We start from the raw sequence: 17,305 nt of genomic DNA on the forward strand, positions 1-17,305 counted from the left end.
CTCCCTAGTGGCTGAGATGTGACTGGCTGGTGAATATAACTTGGCTTCACTATATAAAGATGTTTTATGGCTTCAACACCAGCTGGTTTGCAAACCAGTGTTCAGTACATCGGGGTTCTTCTGTGGGTGAATACTCTTGCTGCAAGTTAACTTAATACTGACTTCATTCGTTTCACCTAAATCGAACTACATTGCTCTCAGCCCCAGATACAGAGACACACACATCAGGCTTTGCCCCAAGTTAACTCAATTAGTTTAACAGCTTAATTTCATTGTGTGCCACTCTCAGATGGAGACAAGGTAACAGAGGTTTCTCTTTACTTCTGTGAGTCATATCACAATTTTATTTTGTCCCTGATCCTAGTACTGATGAAGACTCAGGGGGAAATGCAGGAGTGGAGCCAATCCCAGTGACCTCAATGGCACTGAGAGTTAACAAGTGTTAAAGGCGATCTGTTAGTATGAAAAGGGATACCTTCTTGTTTATTAAGTATAGCTTAGCAGCAGAAACACCACCAGAAGCTTTAAATGAGAAATTAAAAGGACCTAAAAGAAATTAATACATTGGGAAGCGACATAGCGATCATGTTCTAAACAACCTAGTGCCTAGTTCCCTTCTCTGCCACAACTACCTCGTGTAACAGTTGCATTGGTGTGAGGGCTGTTCCCCTCCCTCTGCATTTCACTCTAACAAGCAACAGTTCTGCAACAGCTCCGAATAACACAAGTCTAATCCTGAGACTTAAGTTTATAAGAACTGAAATATGATGCAAAGATGCATGGCCATTACATCTACAAGACAATCAGTCACTGATAACTTCCAGAAACCTTTGTAAAACAAAAGAAAACAAAAATCTACAGCCCAGGAATCCTCTGTGGCCAACAAAAATCATTTAAAATTTGCAGACCGGTTTGATCAGTTTTAATGCAGACCTTGAACTCCATGCTCAGAAATACAGCCGGCAGGCACTGCAGGTCCCACCCAGCCAGTGGACAAGGAACTTCGTGTCAGTTGAACAAAAGGTTAGACCTACTGTGTATCTGGTGTGTGCTGGGGACATATGGGGGCACAATGTTAATATTAAAGCCCAGCTGAAAAGCTCCCAGAAAAGCTCCATGGGCTGTACATTCTTGACTTGACCGACAAGAATAGAAATGAGGGCATGACATGGAAATCCCGATTATAAGCTGCATTTCAAAGGCAAACAGTATTTGTCGAGTAGTTGGGGTTACAACTGTGGTTTGGACCATTTCATAGATCAGCTTTTGCTAAACACAGATCTGGAACCAAGTTCTGACTTCTAATATCCCAGGAGCTCACTGTCTGGGGCTAGAGATGGTTCTGTGTAAAGTGGAAAACTTTGGAGTCCTGGTCACATCCACATCTATTAGGGTCACATTTCCTATTTCCCATCCACACATAGCTGAAAAGAAAATCAAACTTGGGAGGTTTGCATGTAATCACCTTGCCTTTTGAACCAAAGCCTCAGCAAACTTGCCCGAGCAAGTACTTTGATCTCATATCTGAACCCCAAATCTAGATGTCCTTGTTGTTGCAACTAATCTGGGCCCATTCCTAAGCATGGACATGGGCGCTGGCTTCACAAGGTCACTGAAACCTTGGATCCCCAGAGCTGGCTGGCAGGCACATAAGACTTAGTTTTCAATAGCTCTTCTGCTGGGTGCTCTCCTAAGCTCTGAAGCATTGCTCTGGTGTGGAGGAGCTAGAAAACTCAGCCAGGCAGCTCCTTTCAACCTCGACAGCAGGGCAGATGACAAATTTAAGTCAGTTGTGAGCCCATAAGGACTCAGTTGCACTGGTGGATATAGTTAAGTAAGGAAGCAGAATCTCTTTAGACTAACTATTTGTGTTCCATCTGTTCCCTAGCACTGCATGCGTACCAGCCCATTCCTCATGCTTTTGAATCTCAGACCATCATAACAAGAGGAGAATCTGGGAAGCTAAAGGCAGGCCATGGTGAAAACCATTTGCTTCTGGGACACAGACAAAACATTCAAGCGTCCCCACCACAGCATAGCAGACATCATAGTACTGAGGGCAGATCCGAAGTAACATAGGAGGAAAAAAGGAAGAGGTGCTTGTACTCAAGGCACAAAGCACTTTATTCTTTGCAGGACCAGCCTAGGAGCTAGTAAGGAGGTGAAGACTAGTGCAGACAAGCTGAACAAGTGGTCAACTGGAGCTGATGTAATTCTTCATCCTTCCAGAGGATGTCATCGTAGAGCCACCAAAAAAGGCCAGTTTTGTGACCCAAATCTGGAGAGTGAAATAAATGCCCAGTGTTCAGCCACTCTTTGGGCAATAGCCCCAGACCTCCCCTTTTACTTTCCCAGAAATAATCAACTTTCCCTCGGCCAGCGTGCAACTTGTGGAATGGCAAGAGGAGCGGCAAAACCCATCGTGATTTGAGAGATGTGCAACAGGTTAGCCTGGAAAACAAATAGGACGCATGTTCTAGGTGACTGGACTGAGCAAAGGCATGGGGTGTTCACACACTTTACAGCTGTGCCTGCTTTCAACCTCTTTTAGTGTCCCTGAGCATGGATAGGTGCGTGAAGAATGCATTCCCACACAAGAAAGACGAGCAAAGAAAACTGTGAACGTGGAGATTGTGTTCACAAGTAGCAGGAACAGACTGCATTCTGCACCCATTGAGCAAGTGCACCCAGGAAAGAGCTGTTGGGTGGTCTATGTGATGTTCACCCATTTCTCTGGGTTGTGTCACAAAAAGGTTGTCTTTGATTTTGTGCCCATTTGTCCCAGAAGCCAGCCACAGACAAAAGGAAGCAGGACTAATGATGTTCATGGCACATTTCTGTTAATTGTTTCTATCTCTAATGATATGTCTTAACTTTGAGAGTCTACAGCCACCCTGACTTTTCTACTGAGCTAATTCTAGCCTCTGCTGCCTTCCTTCCTTCATGTGTGACACAGGGGCCTTTTCCACAAGCTTCAGTCTAAGAAGACAGGAGAGGGTCACAAGTGGAAATGCTGTACCAGTGACGCAGAGCACCTTAGAAACTGCCTCAGCTTAAAGCACTGCTGCTGCAACTCAAATCACACACCTTTTCCCCACCTCAGGTGTCCACGTGGACAATGACCTGGTGACTGCTCTACTCAGCTTGCCAAAGTGACTTGAGATCCTTCAAGAAAAATATTGATAGTATTATTATTTATTATAGTTATTGATACTATCCAGGAGGCTGGAAGGCAGGTTGTGTAGCTGTACCAAACACACTGGGTTTAGATATAAGCAAGATAAACTACAGAGTCTCTGGTCTTTACTGTATCAGGTCCCTTCACCGATGTTTCTTTGTGCACATGCACTACACCAGTTTTCCCATTAAAGCGTATCAAATGGAAGCAAGTCATTATCCCTCCCAACTATGATTTAGTAAATCCAAATCCAGGAGCTGACCCAGGCTACATCCAGTGCTAAAGAATCATTTGCCAACCAGCCATGCATCTTAATCTCCTCTTTTCTTTGCTGCTATTTGTTTTGCAAGTTTGGTTTTGTTTGGTTGGGGTTTTTTTACATGGATAGATTAAATTTCCTGTCAACCCAATTTCTTATTCAAATGTGTTACAGAGGAAGCACAGGGAGAGAGGAAATCAGGAACAAATAACCAGCAGACGATGTCATTAGAAGGGTTGGGGAAGAGTCTGATCTTTAGCCATGTGCACTGTCCCGTTCCTACACAACAGCAGTGCTCTCTAAAGCAATGGAGCCTCTACCAGAGGGAAAGGGAAAGTGGGTTTTTTTCAGCTGTTGCTGTCTATGGAAACTCATCAAAGGAAATATGCCAGAGCCCTGGAGTCAGGAAGTCTCAAGGTTACCAAGTTTCTCCTCCCCAAAAAACTTTATTCACCAATCCATGCCCAAAGCTCTTGCACATATTTTCACCCACTCCCCCGCCATGGCTGTGTAAGTGACCTATTGAAACCTTTCTCTGTGCAGCCCACCAGCTGGCAACAAGAGCTCTGGGCTAGTGCCAGGCTCAGGAAATGCCTTGCATGTGCCCTCCCTTGCTTAGAAGGTCACAGACTTGGTAATTCTCAGGAACACCCTCCCGGCACTTGCAAGAGGCAGACATGGAGGAAAGCAGACTGAAAAAAAGACCCATAGTCTTTCACTCTTCCTGCTTCCGAGGCTTGCTTTGTCCCTGATGTTCAGCTTCTCCCCACCTGAGGAGAGACATAGCTCAGTGACACTGAATTCCCTTTCTCAGCACGCATATTCCTGCTCTTCATCAGCACATTTTGCCTTACTCGCAAGAGCAGCGCTGTAACAAGAGCATGGTGCGGTAACCCCTGTTCTGCTGGCATCAGGAGAACAAGCTGCAGGCAGGATGGCTAGTGGCACTTGGAAAAAGCGCAGAGAGAAGGGGAACGCAGTCATCAAGATACCTCACAACAGCTCTGCTCCCAGCCTCCCTTTAACAGAGGCCATGTGAGTTAATATAGGAGGGCCTGCTGAGTTTGCTCTGAATAGATGTAATCTGCTTCCTCAGTTTTCCCTGCCCTCTCTCATAGAAATGTTCAAGCCCCTCTTAAGAGAATCTGCTGAACCATTTTGGGTGCGCTTGGTGTTGGCACACACACACACAGATTCATCCACTTGCTCACAAACCTGCAGCATCACAGCTGGGAAGATCCTGGTTAGAGTGCAGACACAGAAGGTCACTTCTGTGCCTGAAAGTAGATGAAGCTGGGATGCAAAATCCAGTAAACTGCAAAAACTTAACAATGTGTTTGATGAAACCAGAAATTTATCATGAAAATTCCCTCAATATCCTTCCTTTCAGGGGGAATTAAAAAAATTTCAATTTGATTTCCTCTGCCCAGTACCAAACCAATTACCCAGTTCCCTCAGTTCTGGATGTCATCTGAGGCTGCCGTGATTTGAGGTACGCTTCATGAAGATCTAAACCATGATGTAAGTAGGATTGCTCTCCTGAGCATCCCAGGTCCTCATGGGGAAGCCAGACAGTCTTGGACAGGACACCATCTGGTAGACTGGCTTCCGCTGGAAACTCATCTGTGTTCTGGCAAGTTTGTTGAAGTGCATGCATCTGGGAAATTTATTTTTTTTTTTTAGTTCAAATGAATCAGCAGATTCAAGTGCAAAAGCTGTGTAAGTTAAAAAAAACTTCTGGCAGTTTATAGACCAGATTTTCCAAATGTTTTAAATTGAGCTCTTGTCTATACCAATCTCTAAAAAGATGTCCACTTCTAAAGTGTGAATTATCCTCTCATGGTTATTTTTATGTCTCAGCACTCAAATGAACAGTTAATCCTTGTGCTAGAACAAGATTCCTTTTGATATTCTTTGGTGGAAAATGATACAACCAATAGGTACTGACATTTAAAGTAACATCCGTGGTGCCCACTGTGGTGGGCAACCCCTACTATACAGCTGGTGTTGAAGGCTGTCAGCAAACTCAAGCATTGCAGTAGTGACTTCCACTTACAATTATAACAGCTTGAACCTTTGTTTGCTTTTCAGTGATAGACACTCTGGAGCACTCTCAAGTCATCTAACTGGTATTATTTTTGGTAGATATTTGTATTGCAGCAACGCCTCACTAGACACAATTTATAGGCTAAGACTCCAGCATACTAGGTGCTGCACAAACCTAGTAAACTATCCTGTATCTTAGAAAATTCTACTCCAGATCAATAGACAGAGATATACAGAAGAATGACTTAAGAGGCAAGCCAGTGGCAAGGAATGGATAGTATAGCAGAATACTGACAGGGCTATCATGGGAACAAAATGCAAAGATGCTATTAATGTCACAGCAAGGTTGCACAATCAAAAGATGAAAAATGCAAACATTAAGATTCCTGTAACAATCTTCTGAAAATGGGAATGCAGTCATCTCATTTACCGTAAGGCCTATAGCTGAAAACACATTTACAGAAGTATTTTAAACTAGGTGTTGAAAAATATCAAGCAACAAGAACACGATGCATGTGCAGCAGGGCTGAATTACCACTGCTGTTGGATCCGTAGGTTTCTGGTTTTAATAATCATTCTCAGAATATCTGGGGGATTTTAGACAAGGAGCAGGGAAAATGAAACACGGAGAGAAAAATGCAAAATCTTTGGCAAAATGTCAGATTGCCCTATCTAATAATAACTTTCTGCTAGAAGCTGTTGATACAGACTAAGAAGTGTGTGCTCCCCATCCCCCTTATGCCCTGGAAGTGTGAATGCTCAGACACTGAAATTTCCCATGCTCTGTCTATGGGGATCAGTACTTTTGTTAACTTCTTGACGGTTTCCCCCATCAAACTTATTCAAAAGGCCAGCAAAGTCACTGAGGACCATCCTGGTCACTGCTTTAGGTTTTGAATCTGGGATGAACGCGCCATGTTTCAGATTGAAAACCAACATATGAGCAAGGGTAGTCAATTTTTTAAAATATTTTCCCACATCACTCAAAGCAGCAAAGGATCTCCCCTGCCAAATGACAGAAAAACCCCTCACCTTTGTCTTGAGAAGTAGAGACTTTGCAAGCCTGGGAGACTGTACCTTCAAGGGCAATGTGTCAGACTATTATGAATGAGAAAAACAAGGCTGTAGTACCAGGATTCACTACAAAACTGCCTGGCCTAATAACATGCAGGTCTTAGTTGCATGGTCACTACTTACTGCCAGTCATATCAACGATGAGTATTAACAGCCAAATGCATTGTAGTTACAGAATTAGGTAGTGGGGAGAAAAAAAGCAGCAGCAGGCAATAAGAAGTCCTTTTTTTTATATGAATAAAGTTTTATTGAATTTTAGACAATTAGAAAGAACAAAGAAAGAGGAGCAAACAGTCTCATGGAGGGTAGGAACCAGAAGAGCTTTCCCAGTAGAGGAGAGGGCCTGCTGAGGGCAGTGTTCCTGTAAATGTCACACAGGGGTTATTACAAAAGAGAGAACGTGCCTGGGCTTCCCTTTGATTGTTTTTTTTTCTTTTTCCTCCCACATTAGGGTTTCTAAAGCCAGTCAATCCTACCACCCAGCAGCAAAGCGAGCAGACAGGCGGGAAAGAAGACTGTTCCAGTGAAATGTGCATGTACATACACAGAGCAACCACCTGCCTGCACCGCCGTGGGGTTTTGCACCCATTCTGGATGAAGTTGTGTAGAGGGGGAAGGAAGGGAGGTTGGATTTTTTTTTTTCTCCTTTTTCTTCTTTTTTCTATTTAAGCAAAGAAGGCACAAAATCTCAGCCAAGCTTCAAATCTAGTGCTGCCTGGGAGCCCCCAACCTCCCAAAAAGCCAGTGTGCCCATGTGGGAACCCAGCCCTCACCTCTCCCCTCTCTTCCTCAGAGTCTGTGCTTGCATTTGAAAGGTACCGCTTAGGCAGAAGGTCCTGCCCAAGGTTTGTGCACTGCTAGGGAAAGTAAAGCCGTGTCGGGACAAGGAAAGTGGGGATGAGGAAGAGTCTGTTGGCTTAAACAGACTCTTTTTCCAATGTGAGAGGTACGGAAAGTCACCTGTGACTCCCCACATTGCTTTTCCAAAAGCAGACCTGGGAGGGCTTTGGTGCTTTTGGAGATGACCACTACCTTTACATCTGCAGGGGTTGGTGTTATGCAGGAGAGCCAAGATACTTATCCAGGCGTGGCCCCTTTGAGCCAGTGCTCTCGAGGAGGGTAAGTCCCAGCCCTCAGTCCAGCCCTCCAAATGGCACCAGGTTCCTTCAGCAGTTTCAACTCTTGGCTTTGATTAAGGCTATTTAGTTGCAATAGAAAAAGGATAGGTGCCAGCCACAACCACCTCCCTGGCTGCAAGGAGATGGCAGAGTCACTGGCAGATGCCACCAGTACCTGGCCCTGGGATGTGGAGGGAAGTAGGGAAGGCAGAGAGATAGCACGTGGGCTTCCACAGGGTTACCCTCTCCATTAAGCCCCTGCTTTCACTCTTTCTAAGGAAAGGGATTTGGAAACGAATCCTCTTGGTATCTGGGAAGTCTGTGCATGTGGGAGAGTGCTAATGAAAACCGTGATGCCTCCCTGTAAGGTCCCCAAGCACAACACATGCCCTGCCATTCTGGTCAGCCCTGGATAGCCTGATAAGGAAAACCCAGCATGCAAACACCAAAGCTGTGGGGTTTGAAGCCACTTGCCCTGAACCAGAACAGCCCAGGGGCAGCAGATATCTCTGGACCTGCCTGCTGCTCTGCCACGCCATCCTGATCCTCTCTACCTCCTGAATAAACCCAGCAACACCCAAAAAAAGAAAGCCACGAGCCCTACAGCAGCACCCTGCATGGAGTGTACTGGGGAAAGAGGCTGAGACGGCTCCATCCTCTACAGCCATGAACAGGGCTCTGGCAGCACTCTGGGCTAAAGCAGGAAAAACACCTAGTCTGAGGAGAACCTGTGTGCGTCTGTGTGTGTGTGTGTTTGTGTGCGTGTTGGGGTGGGGGAAGAACTGCAAAAAAATAAAGACAAACGTTCCCCAGTCCGTGCCCTCACATAGCCATCCCCTTGGCCAGGCTGATGGCTGTGCCTGTCTCTCCCCTCCAGCCTGGCCCGTTCCTCCTCACACCCGGCCCTGCTGCACTGCCCTCCTTCATCCCACAGTGGGGCCAGGGCCACGGGGAGAGGGCTGGGGCCACCCGTGTTGAGGCACACACTGCCTCAGCACCCCTCCCTGCTCAGCCCTCCCTGCCCCAACGCAGGCTGTCGTCCTCTTGGAAATAAACCAGCAACAACAGAAAAAAAAAATATATATATATATCTCCCCAAACCTCCCTGAAAGACCCAAATGGATGGAATCGACCCCCAACAAAACCAACAGGAAACTAAAGAAAAGTCCTCCCGAGGTCAAGGCCAGGCGCACGTCCCGGCTGGGGCCCTGCAGCTGGGCAGCACATCCCAACGTCCCCCAGCCTTGGCACATCCGCAGTGTCCAACGGTGTGAGGAGCCCCGACAGCTCCGGGGGATGCAGCATGGCGGGGCCGTCCCACCAGCCAGCAGCGGCCTCAGGAGGTGAGGGCAGGGGGGAGAGGCGAGTGTATGTCCTCCCCGCCACCTTGCAGCCTTTCAGGAAGGAGTATAGGGTCTCTTTGCCCCACCAGGTACAAGAGGCCCCGTGCTCGGCTCTTGGCCCCCAGCATGGCCCTACACAAGGGAGCCGGCCCTGCTCTGGGCGGGCACCATGACGGGGACAGCCCCGATCCGCTCCAGTGTGGCCTGGCTGATGGCGTAGGAGCGAGTGTGCGGCAGCCGCGGCTTCCTGCTGACCGAGCCATTGCTCCGGATCACCTCCTGAGGGGACGGCGCCGTGCTGGCCGTCACCACCAGCGTCTTAGGGGGAGCTGGCGATGGGTGGCCACCGTTGGCATAGACGGGGCGGGTGCTTGTGCTCCCCGAGCGGGAGAAGGGGGGCTGGTGGGCGTCGTTGCTGTTGCTGAAGCGGGTGAAGGAGTCTGTGGCGTGGTTGGCTTTGGGGTCGTTCCAGTAGCGGCTGTTGTAGGTGTTGGAGGAGGTGAGGGTGTCGTTCTCCGATGAGGACGCATCGGCGTGGAATGTCTTTGCTGCGGAGGAGCATTTGGGCGGCAGGTCATCCTCCCTGGGAAGGAGAGGATGTGAGGGCACACCTAAGATGCTGCCCCACTTGCCCAACAACCCCCTGCCACACCCTGCTTGGGTCAACACCACCAATTCAAGGTGAAGGACAGCACCAACGTGAACCAATACTGCTCCTTGCAGGACCCACCTTTGCAGGACCCACCTCTGTGCATATTAATTGCTCTGTGTGCCAGCCTCTAAGGAAAATGACCCACGCTCATGTGTCTAGGATGACAAAACCAGTGGCTGTCACAGCCACGGGTAGCTCACAGGCAGTCAGTATGACTGTACAACCTTCCTCAGGGCAGCTGCAGGAAGCTACCAGAGGGAAGCAGTGTGGCTGTAACACCAGAGAAGATCACAGTTTTTCTCTCCAAGAGCTTTTCAGCTATCACTGTCTGGTACTGTGGGCCACGATCCCCACCACATCACTCTCCTATGGAACTAACAACGTCGAGTCAAAGCTCTCAATAAAGGCAATACTGAAAACAAAATCTGTCATTACCATTCTTCGTTTGCTCCCTCTATTTTTTGGTCATATATGGACATCTTCCACTGGCCCAGGGGAACACACTCAGGATTAGCAAGAGTGAGATTTCCGATTGCCTTTGTGCCAGCCCCTGCTTTTGATGGGTGATCAGAGGTCCCCTGCCATCAGCTTTCCCTGACCCTTACCTTATCTCATTGGGAATCTCCTCCTCTTCTTCTTCTTTGTGTTTATTTTTCCAGTAAAACAGTGCCACGGCCACCAACACAATGCAAACAACAAGCACAACAGCACCTGTGGCCACTGCTCCTGCAATCAGGCCAATACTCCGCGGGTGGGCTGTGGGGGTGATTGAACAGAGAACAGAAAAGAAATCAGGGCTGGACTGTGGCTGTCCATGATCATTTGAAGCTACCATGGCTTGGGAGGGGAGAAAGGCAACACCCCCATTCCAGGGCACAACGGTCTTCTGACAGAGAGGCACATGGTGGCTCACAGCAAACATGGTTACACACTTTGCTGTCACAAGACAGAAGCAGGTGGCCAAGCCTCCCTTGGCAAAATACTTACGTGCAATGACTTGCAGGTCCAGAAGGCAAGTGCTGGTTCCAATGGCATTTGAAGCCACACATTGGTAAAGACCTGAGGACACAGTGCTGATATTTCGAAGAGTGACAGTGCCCTGGACTTGGTCTAGTCAGAGAGAAAAGAAGGATTTAAATCCCTCCCCCCCCTTGAGGAAAACCGTGAAAAGGCAAAGCCAGCAAACAGAGAATTTTGGTGTGAGACTCTTAAGAGAGAAATAAATTAGGAAATAACCTTGAGATGGAAGCATTGTGCGTGCACACACACACACAGACACACACACAGACAAGATTAGGTCTTAAGGAGCTTACACTAGATGTTTCTTTTTCTTCTTATAGATGAATTTCTGCGAATGAAAGCTTGGGACTCTCAGCATTGTGTGAGAAAATGGAGGAAAGAAGAGATGTGCAATTACCTATACCAGATCTACCTGCTAAATTCAATCCTGCCCTGCAGAACCCCTGCTCTCCCATTCCTGGGCTCCCCACCTCTTGCTCTGCTTCATTCCTGAATTCTATAAAACTATTTTGCATATTCTTAAAATACAGAAAGATACAGAGCTAAAATCATTCACTGACCAGGACACCTAGGCTAAGAAATCTTATGGATGGGACTTGGGGCTAGGCAATACCCAGTCTGATCAGAGCCTTGCATTTACACACATTTGGAAGGCAGCACTGCCAGTAACTTACTGAAGAGCAGTGATCTCAGTGTGAAAAGCTGGCAGTATTTTCCTGTGATGATTCTGCCTCCCTTCTCCCAGTTTCCAATCTATGAGCCTTTCATTCAAAATGCAGGTGAAATCTCCAGCCACATGCCAACATCTGGCAACCACATTCTCTCTCTCTCCCATTCAACCAGACTCTTGTTCCTCAATGTGCAACATGTTTCTATACCAACAAAACATGAAAATTTAAGTGGCCACTGGAGGGTACCTAGTCCACCTCTAGGAATCTTCGTTCCAATAAAGTCACCATGCAAGTGATGGCAGACACTTAATGAGCCATGCCATCTCTGGTGGCTTAGACAAAGGAAAGTCCAGGCTGCCACCTGGGAAATAAGAGGATAATCTACAGAACGAGCACCTTGTGTGGCAGTTGGAGGCAACTTGGGAACATTGTCCAGTTTCTCCCAGAGGTATGTTGGCCGGGGGATGCCTTCTTCTGAGCTGCAGGTCAGTGTGATATCACTGCCCACGTCCAGGGACCCCTGGATTCTGCAAAGCGGGGCAGAAGGAGGAACTGCAAGAGAAGAGGGGAAGGTGACAGTAAAACAGGAAATATGACCAAACAGTGGAGTGCAGGCTCTTTCTGGACACGCGCTGCTGAGGAAAGCAAGGATGTTGGCATGAGCTGACAAGGGGACAAGAGGGAGGTAGCAGACAAGAACCCATTAAGTTTTGGGGCGGGTGATAATTCACCAATATTCCTGACCCACCAGCCCAGCAAGGTTACAGACTACTGCTGATTTTCACAGGACCCACATGTCTTAAATCCCTCCCTAAAAAGAAGGTGAACATTTCTTTCTTTGAGACAGCAACGGTGGTGAGAACTAGCAGAGCTGCAGACAGAATTTGCTGTGGTTGGGTTTTGCTTTCATATCCCTATAATGGCACACACTCTGGAGTATTTAATATCCCAGGGAGCATCCAGTACTAATTTCTTTCATGAAAAGGAAGCAAAGATCTAAAGTCATTCTCCTGTTGCTATGCATAAAACTCTTACAGTCCCGTCAGCTCTCTGGGATGTCCTCATACTTTATTCATGCTTCTTTGCAACTCCCCATCACAATGCTGCCACAAAAGCTTTCTCTCCACCATATTTTAAAACTCCATTATATGCTGCCTGCATATGAAGGCTACGTGCCCTGCAAACTCCCATGGTACCCGCAAGGCATCCCATCCCTCACCACAGGATGCCTGTGGGCTCCAATGCATAGTCTACCATATTGCTCTTCTGTGATACACTGTTACGCACAGAGGATCCCCTTGGCCCTGTTCCTCCCCTCTCCCCCCGTAATACCGATAAACACACCCAAGACAGTAAGTCCAATGACTCCAATATTCCTGACACCTCGGTCGGGAAGATTGTTGACTAAACACTGGTATGTGCCAGTATCCGATAGCTGAGTGTTGTTGATGAAGATGGAGGCACTGGTGGTTGGCATTGTCACAGCAAACCCCACTCGCCCATAGAACTGGGGTGCGCCACCAAAGATCTGACCCCCTTGGTAGAGAATAACCTGGAAAAGAAAGGAAGGCTCAAACAACACTTTGCTGGAGCTGATCAAGGAGGTAGAACAGCAAGCAAAACATGGGCTTCCAAAGCAGAAAGGACCAGTTCCTAAAGTATTTCTAAATAACCAGACATCAATATACAGAGGTCCCAGGCAGACCCACCCCAGCAGAGGTGTTTTCTCTTAAAGAGGAACACACTTTGTAGCCTGTTTTATGTCAATAAAATTGTTCACAAAGGTAACAGACCAGCTAGATACCCGAGTCTTCTGGCATAGCTGGATTTGCAATACAAGCCTGCTTTATGCAACAGTCATTGCCCATCTGAACAGGATTGATGTAGAGAAGCAGAGACTCTCTGCAGATCAGTGAGCACTTTGCTGGAAAGCATCCGCCCAGTGGACAGTATCATTCTGAGCCTCAGCCAGTAAGATCCCACCATGATTTGACACTGTTTACTGAAGATCACTGGGATAAACTGAATGACAGGCAATGAAACTGCACAGCCTCTACCAGTCAGATGGCTTATATAGCAGTCTGTACTGAGACCAAGTCCCTGAGGAGCACGTATTCTTCAGTGCAGGTTTTCACAACTGAATACCAAATGAGATGAGGACAGTGTGACCCAAGACAGAAGCATTTCAGAGCAATGGCATTCCTCTGATGTCAAGAGTATGTGGGCAAAAACCAGGCCAGCAGATCTCAGGTTATGGCTCTTGTGCCTACCGTGATAGACTCTCATTTGCTAATGTTCATGAGAATGGGCTTGCCTAAGCACCAGGCAGTGAAAAAGTAAGAAGAAAAGTAAAAGGGGAGATGAGTCTGCAAGAGACCATGTGTGATGGCACATTTTACATAGATTTCACAGGTTTAAGTCTGCAGCTGCTCCCAGGTCCTCCAAATCCCATATCCAGCACACCAAAACCTGGATTACATCTCCTGTCCTCTTTTGAACACACCAACCACCAGAGGCCCAGGGCAGCAATGCATTATCACATACAGCTGCCCCAATCACACATCCAGCCAATGCAGCCAAGGACACAATGTGCATCAGTTAACAAAGCACTGAAAGAGTCAAATTCCTGTAAGATCTAGAGGATGCGCTCAGCAATAAAGGGACAATGAAGTTCTGGGACAACCAGAGCCTCAGAATTGTAAAGGGTCGACATCCAGATCAGCATGAAAAGAAAAGCCCCAAAGAAAGATTTGCTCCAGTAAAAGAGGACCTACCTGTTGAGGCTGGTTGGCGTTAGAAAGAGGAATGACCATCCAGATGACATTAAGGTTAGTGAGAGCAGCGTTAGTGGTGAAGGTGCAGGGCAATACTGCTGTCTGGCCTCGGGCAACCTGGATGCTCCTTGAACTGACTGACACCTCCAGAGGATACACCAGACCTGGAAAGAGAAGGACACCCAGTTCAAGCATTTCAGGAGGACACCCTGTACAAGCACTGCAGATGCCCCCATACGCTTGCAGGTCATGACAGCAGCACCCTGCTGTTACACAACCGCACCTTACCGATTACTTCAGCTAAAAAGAATTACATTCCTCGCTCACCAGATCAGGCTGCTCTCATGCAGACCTTTTTCACAGGCGTATGCAGATAGGTGGTCCTTCTAAGTGAGAGCACTTTAGTTTCAGAGCCTCTGAAAACAACAGGTTTTGTTTTGGCGACAGGGAAAGAGCTGTAAGAGCAGCCAAGCTGTGTCTAAGAGATAATGAAATATGTTTTCAAACCCATCAATCTTAATGATACCCAACATCAATGAAACAGAAAAGGAAACTGTGTTCTAGAAGTCTTCGCCAAGGGCTCCCCCCGCTACAAAGACCAGCATAAGCAGAAACATTTTTGTGCTATTTTTAATTTAAAGGGTCAAAAATCTATATCTTTTCCAGTTCAGGTATTTCTGTCTACCTGGTGAAAAATAACTAGTGATAATGGAATCTCATCAAATCTCATTTGTTTTCCAGCATTTCCACCATTCACTTCTTTGCATCCCACACAGGCTGGATGGGGCTCAAAGCCTGATAAGCCCCAGCTTCCCAGCACGGCAGCTGAAGGCTGCAGTTTTTATACTGCAAGTCACACAGGGAAATATCTCCATTCCTACTGCCAAAATCTTGTCAAATGAAACAAACCAAGGAGTCGCCGCCACCATGTTGAGTAGCACTGAAATTCTTTAAACTATTTTTCCCCACAAAATCAAAATATTGACTACAAAACCCATCTCTCTATATGACAACTCACTATCTTCTTGTTCAAAGCATGTGGGAGGCTGCTGCAGGAGAAGGCAAGATTTTTCCAGCACCAAGGCAATATCAGAATATTACTAGCACCCAGGTGTGGTCTGCAGACCACCCTATTCTCTTGCTGACTCCAGCAAGGGCTGCCAGCAAAATTTCTATTTTCTGCCAAGAGACACTGGTTTGCTGAAGGTGAAATGCTTTGTGAGAATAGGTTTCTCTCTAAACTATGAAAAAAAGGAACAGGCTAATTTCTGAGAAAAAGGTGAGTTTTCTCCATGCTTGTCTGCTGGGATCCTTCCCAGCCTATGTATTGGAGTGATGGGGCGCTCAAAGCCTGGAAGTGATGAGCTTCAGATGCTACGGATCCAAAGTTTCTAGCACCTGAACAGCCTATGATGAGTTTCTGGGTTTGGACTGACTGCTCTGGAGCTGCAATACCCCAGGACCTTGCAAATCTTCAGCAGCTTTCTCCAGACTCCTGTTTCCTCCTCCCCTCCAAAGCCCCAGGTAGTTCAAGGAGGCTCAGAAGTGCTTCAGAACAGAATCAGACAAAATGCCATTTTGGTCTCTCTACTAAGTGAAATTCATGAGTTTCTTACTTTGCAGGGGAAAGAAAAAAAAAATAAAGAAAACAAGTCTGACTTTTCTCACAAGCTTGAAACAGATTTAAAAATATGGAACATTTTGGAAATTCCTAGAGAAGCAGTTCATCTCCGGTGCTAACATCTCAGAGAATTAGGTGCCTGGATGAGGAACAGCTGGTGAAAGCTTAATCCATCAATCTCCTATGAAGGGCTGTCAAGCAGCAAGCAGAAGTAAATAATCTGGAGAGCCAGTAATAAGCATCACCTTTATTACAAGGCATCTGCTTTCTGGTTGCATCTGTGGTCAACCAGCTGGGTATGGGTTTGGACTCCTCATTTGCTTATGGCTGGACAGGCAGTGGCAGCAGCTAAAAAGTGATCCGTGCCAACTTTGGAGATGTCTCTGACTGAATATGACTCTGACAAAAGGGATCATCTTCTCTGCAGGCCTAAATTTGAAGGCTGCCTTGCCATGACTACTCATCCAGTCTTGTACCATCCATGTGTGCAGGGAGTCACAATAATTTGGACATTTATTGGATTAACCTCTCTTTCCAACATGGTGCAGAAAGCTCTTCTGCCATGTTAAGTGTAGATTTAATGAGTTGCTTTCCATGAGAGGAAACCCAACTACTCATGTGATTTGTTATAGCAACATCTGTTCTTCATTCCCACCCCTTATCCCCTCCAATAAAAAAACCACACATTCAAATTCTTATCATTCAGAAAAAGCAATACTTAATGTGAATATTCACTAAAAGCAAATTTACTGGAAAAGTTAGAGTTTACAGTTTGCATTGCAGGGTTAGTTACATCAATCAGTCATCAAGATGATGTGATTTTCATACCTAACCACCCTCTTGCTAATCCTAATATTTACTGTTACTTGATTGTAAACATCCTGCACAATAATAAAACCACTAAAATAGAACACACATAATTTCTTCACTGTAAAAATAATTTTTAATACATTCGAGAATTTCCCAATCTACTTATGAACAATTTAAAAAAGGAAAGAAAACACATAATATTCCCTTTGCTCTGCCAGTACCCCACAGCCCCCATAATCTCCTCCCCCTTTCAAGGCACCACAACATCCCTTTTAATCTGAATGCCATGGAGTGGTTTCAGGGAGCGGGGGGGGGCACTAAGGAACAGCTGAGGTCCCCATCCATTTCTCTTGCTGAGGGGATCTGCTTTGAACCTGACATGCAAGATGAGCGCACACACACACACACACACACACACACACACACACACCCATGCTGTCCTGTCTCTGTCTTGTTACACCACCAGGCAAGCCAGCTCCTCAGACTTACCTTTGCCTTACGCATCCCAGGGCCTGTCAGCTGCTTTTTGGCCCTGGATACACACAAGACAGGCTGCACTTAAAGCCAATGACTCTTTTTTTTTTTAAGCTAAGTGGCACCTGCAGGACTACAGCTGGGGAAAATACACACAACTGTTTCTGACACGCAAGCTTAAGCAAGGCAACAGGAGAGCCAGGAGCCCTCTTCCACCACCATAAACAGGGAGGTAGGCTGGTGTGGTAACACAGCACTGAAGGGG

At 46.7% G+C, this 17,305-nt stretch overlaps 1 protein-coding gene across 5 annotated transcripts in view; it reads right to left on the reverse strand.

Annotated features, from left to right (window-relative positions):
- Positions 1–6,789: 6,789 nt before the first annotated feature.
- IGSF11 (immunoglobulin superfamily member 11) overlaps positions 6,790–17,305 on the reverse strand; it is a 99,075-nt gene continuing 88,559 nt past the window's right edge. For 4 of the 5 annotated variants that reach the window (XM_026851400.1, XM_026851377.1, XM_026851384.1 and 1 more), the window contains exons 2-7: positions 14,136–14,299; positions 12,706–12,913; positions 11,758–11,913; positions 10,658–10,780; positions 10,276–10,426; positions 6,790–9,601 (exon numbers count right to left, since the gene is read on the reverse strand). In XM_026851400.1, the coding sequence (XP_026707201.1) occupies positions 9,151–9,601; positions 10,276–10,426; positions 10,658–10,780; positions 11,758–11,913; positions 12,706–12,913; positions 14,136–14,299 (1,253 nt within the window). In that variant the 3' untranslated portion in view covers positions 6,790–9,150. The remainder of the gene's footprint in view (positions 9,602–10,275; positions 10,427–10,657; positions 10,781–11,757; positions 11,914–12,705; positions 12,914–14,135; positions 14,300–17,305) is intronic. The other variant, XM_026851392.1, reaches the window with a different exon arrangement.

The sequence above is a fragment of the Athene cunicularia genome (genome assembly GCF_003259725.1).
Source record: "Athene cunicularia isolate RWA chromosome 1 unlocalized genomic scaffold, athCun1 chr1_part1, whole genome shotgun sequence".
Classification (NCBI taxonomy): domain Eukaryota; kingdom Metazoa; phylum Chordata; class Aves; order Strigiformes; family Strigidae; genus Athene; species Athene cunicularia.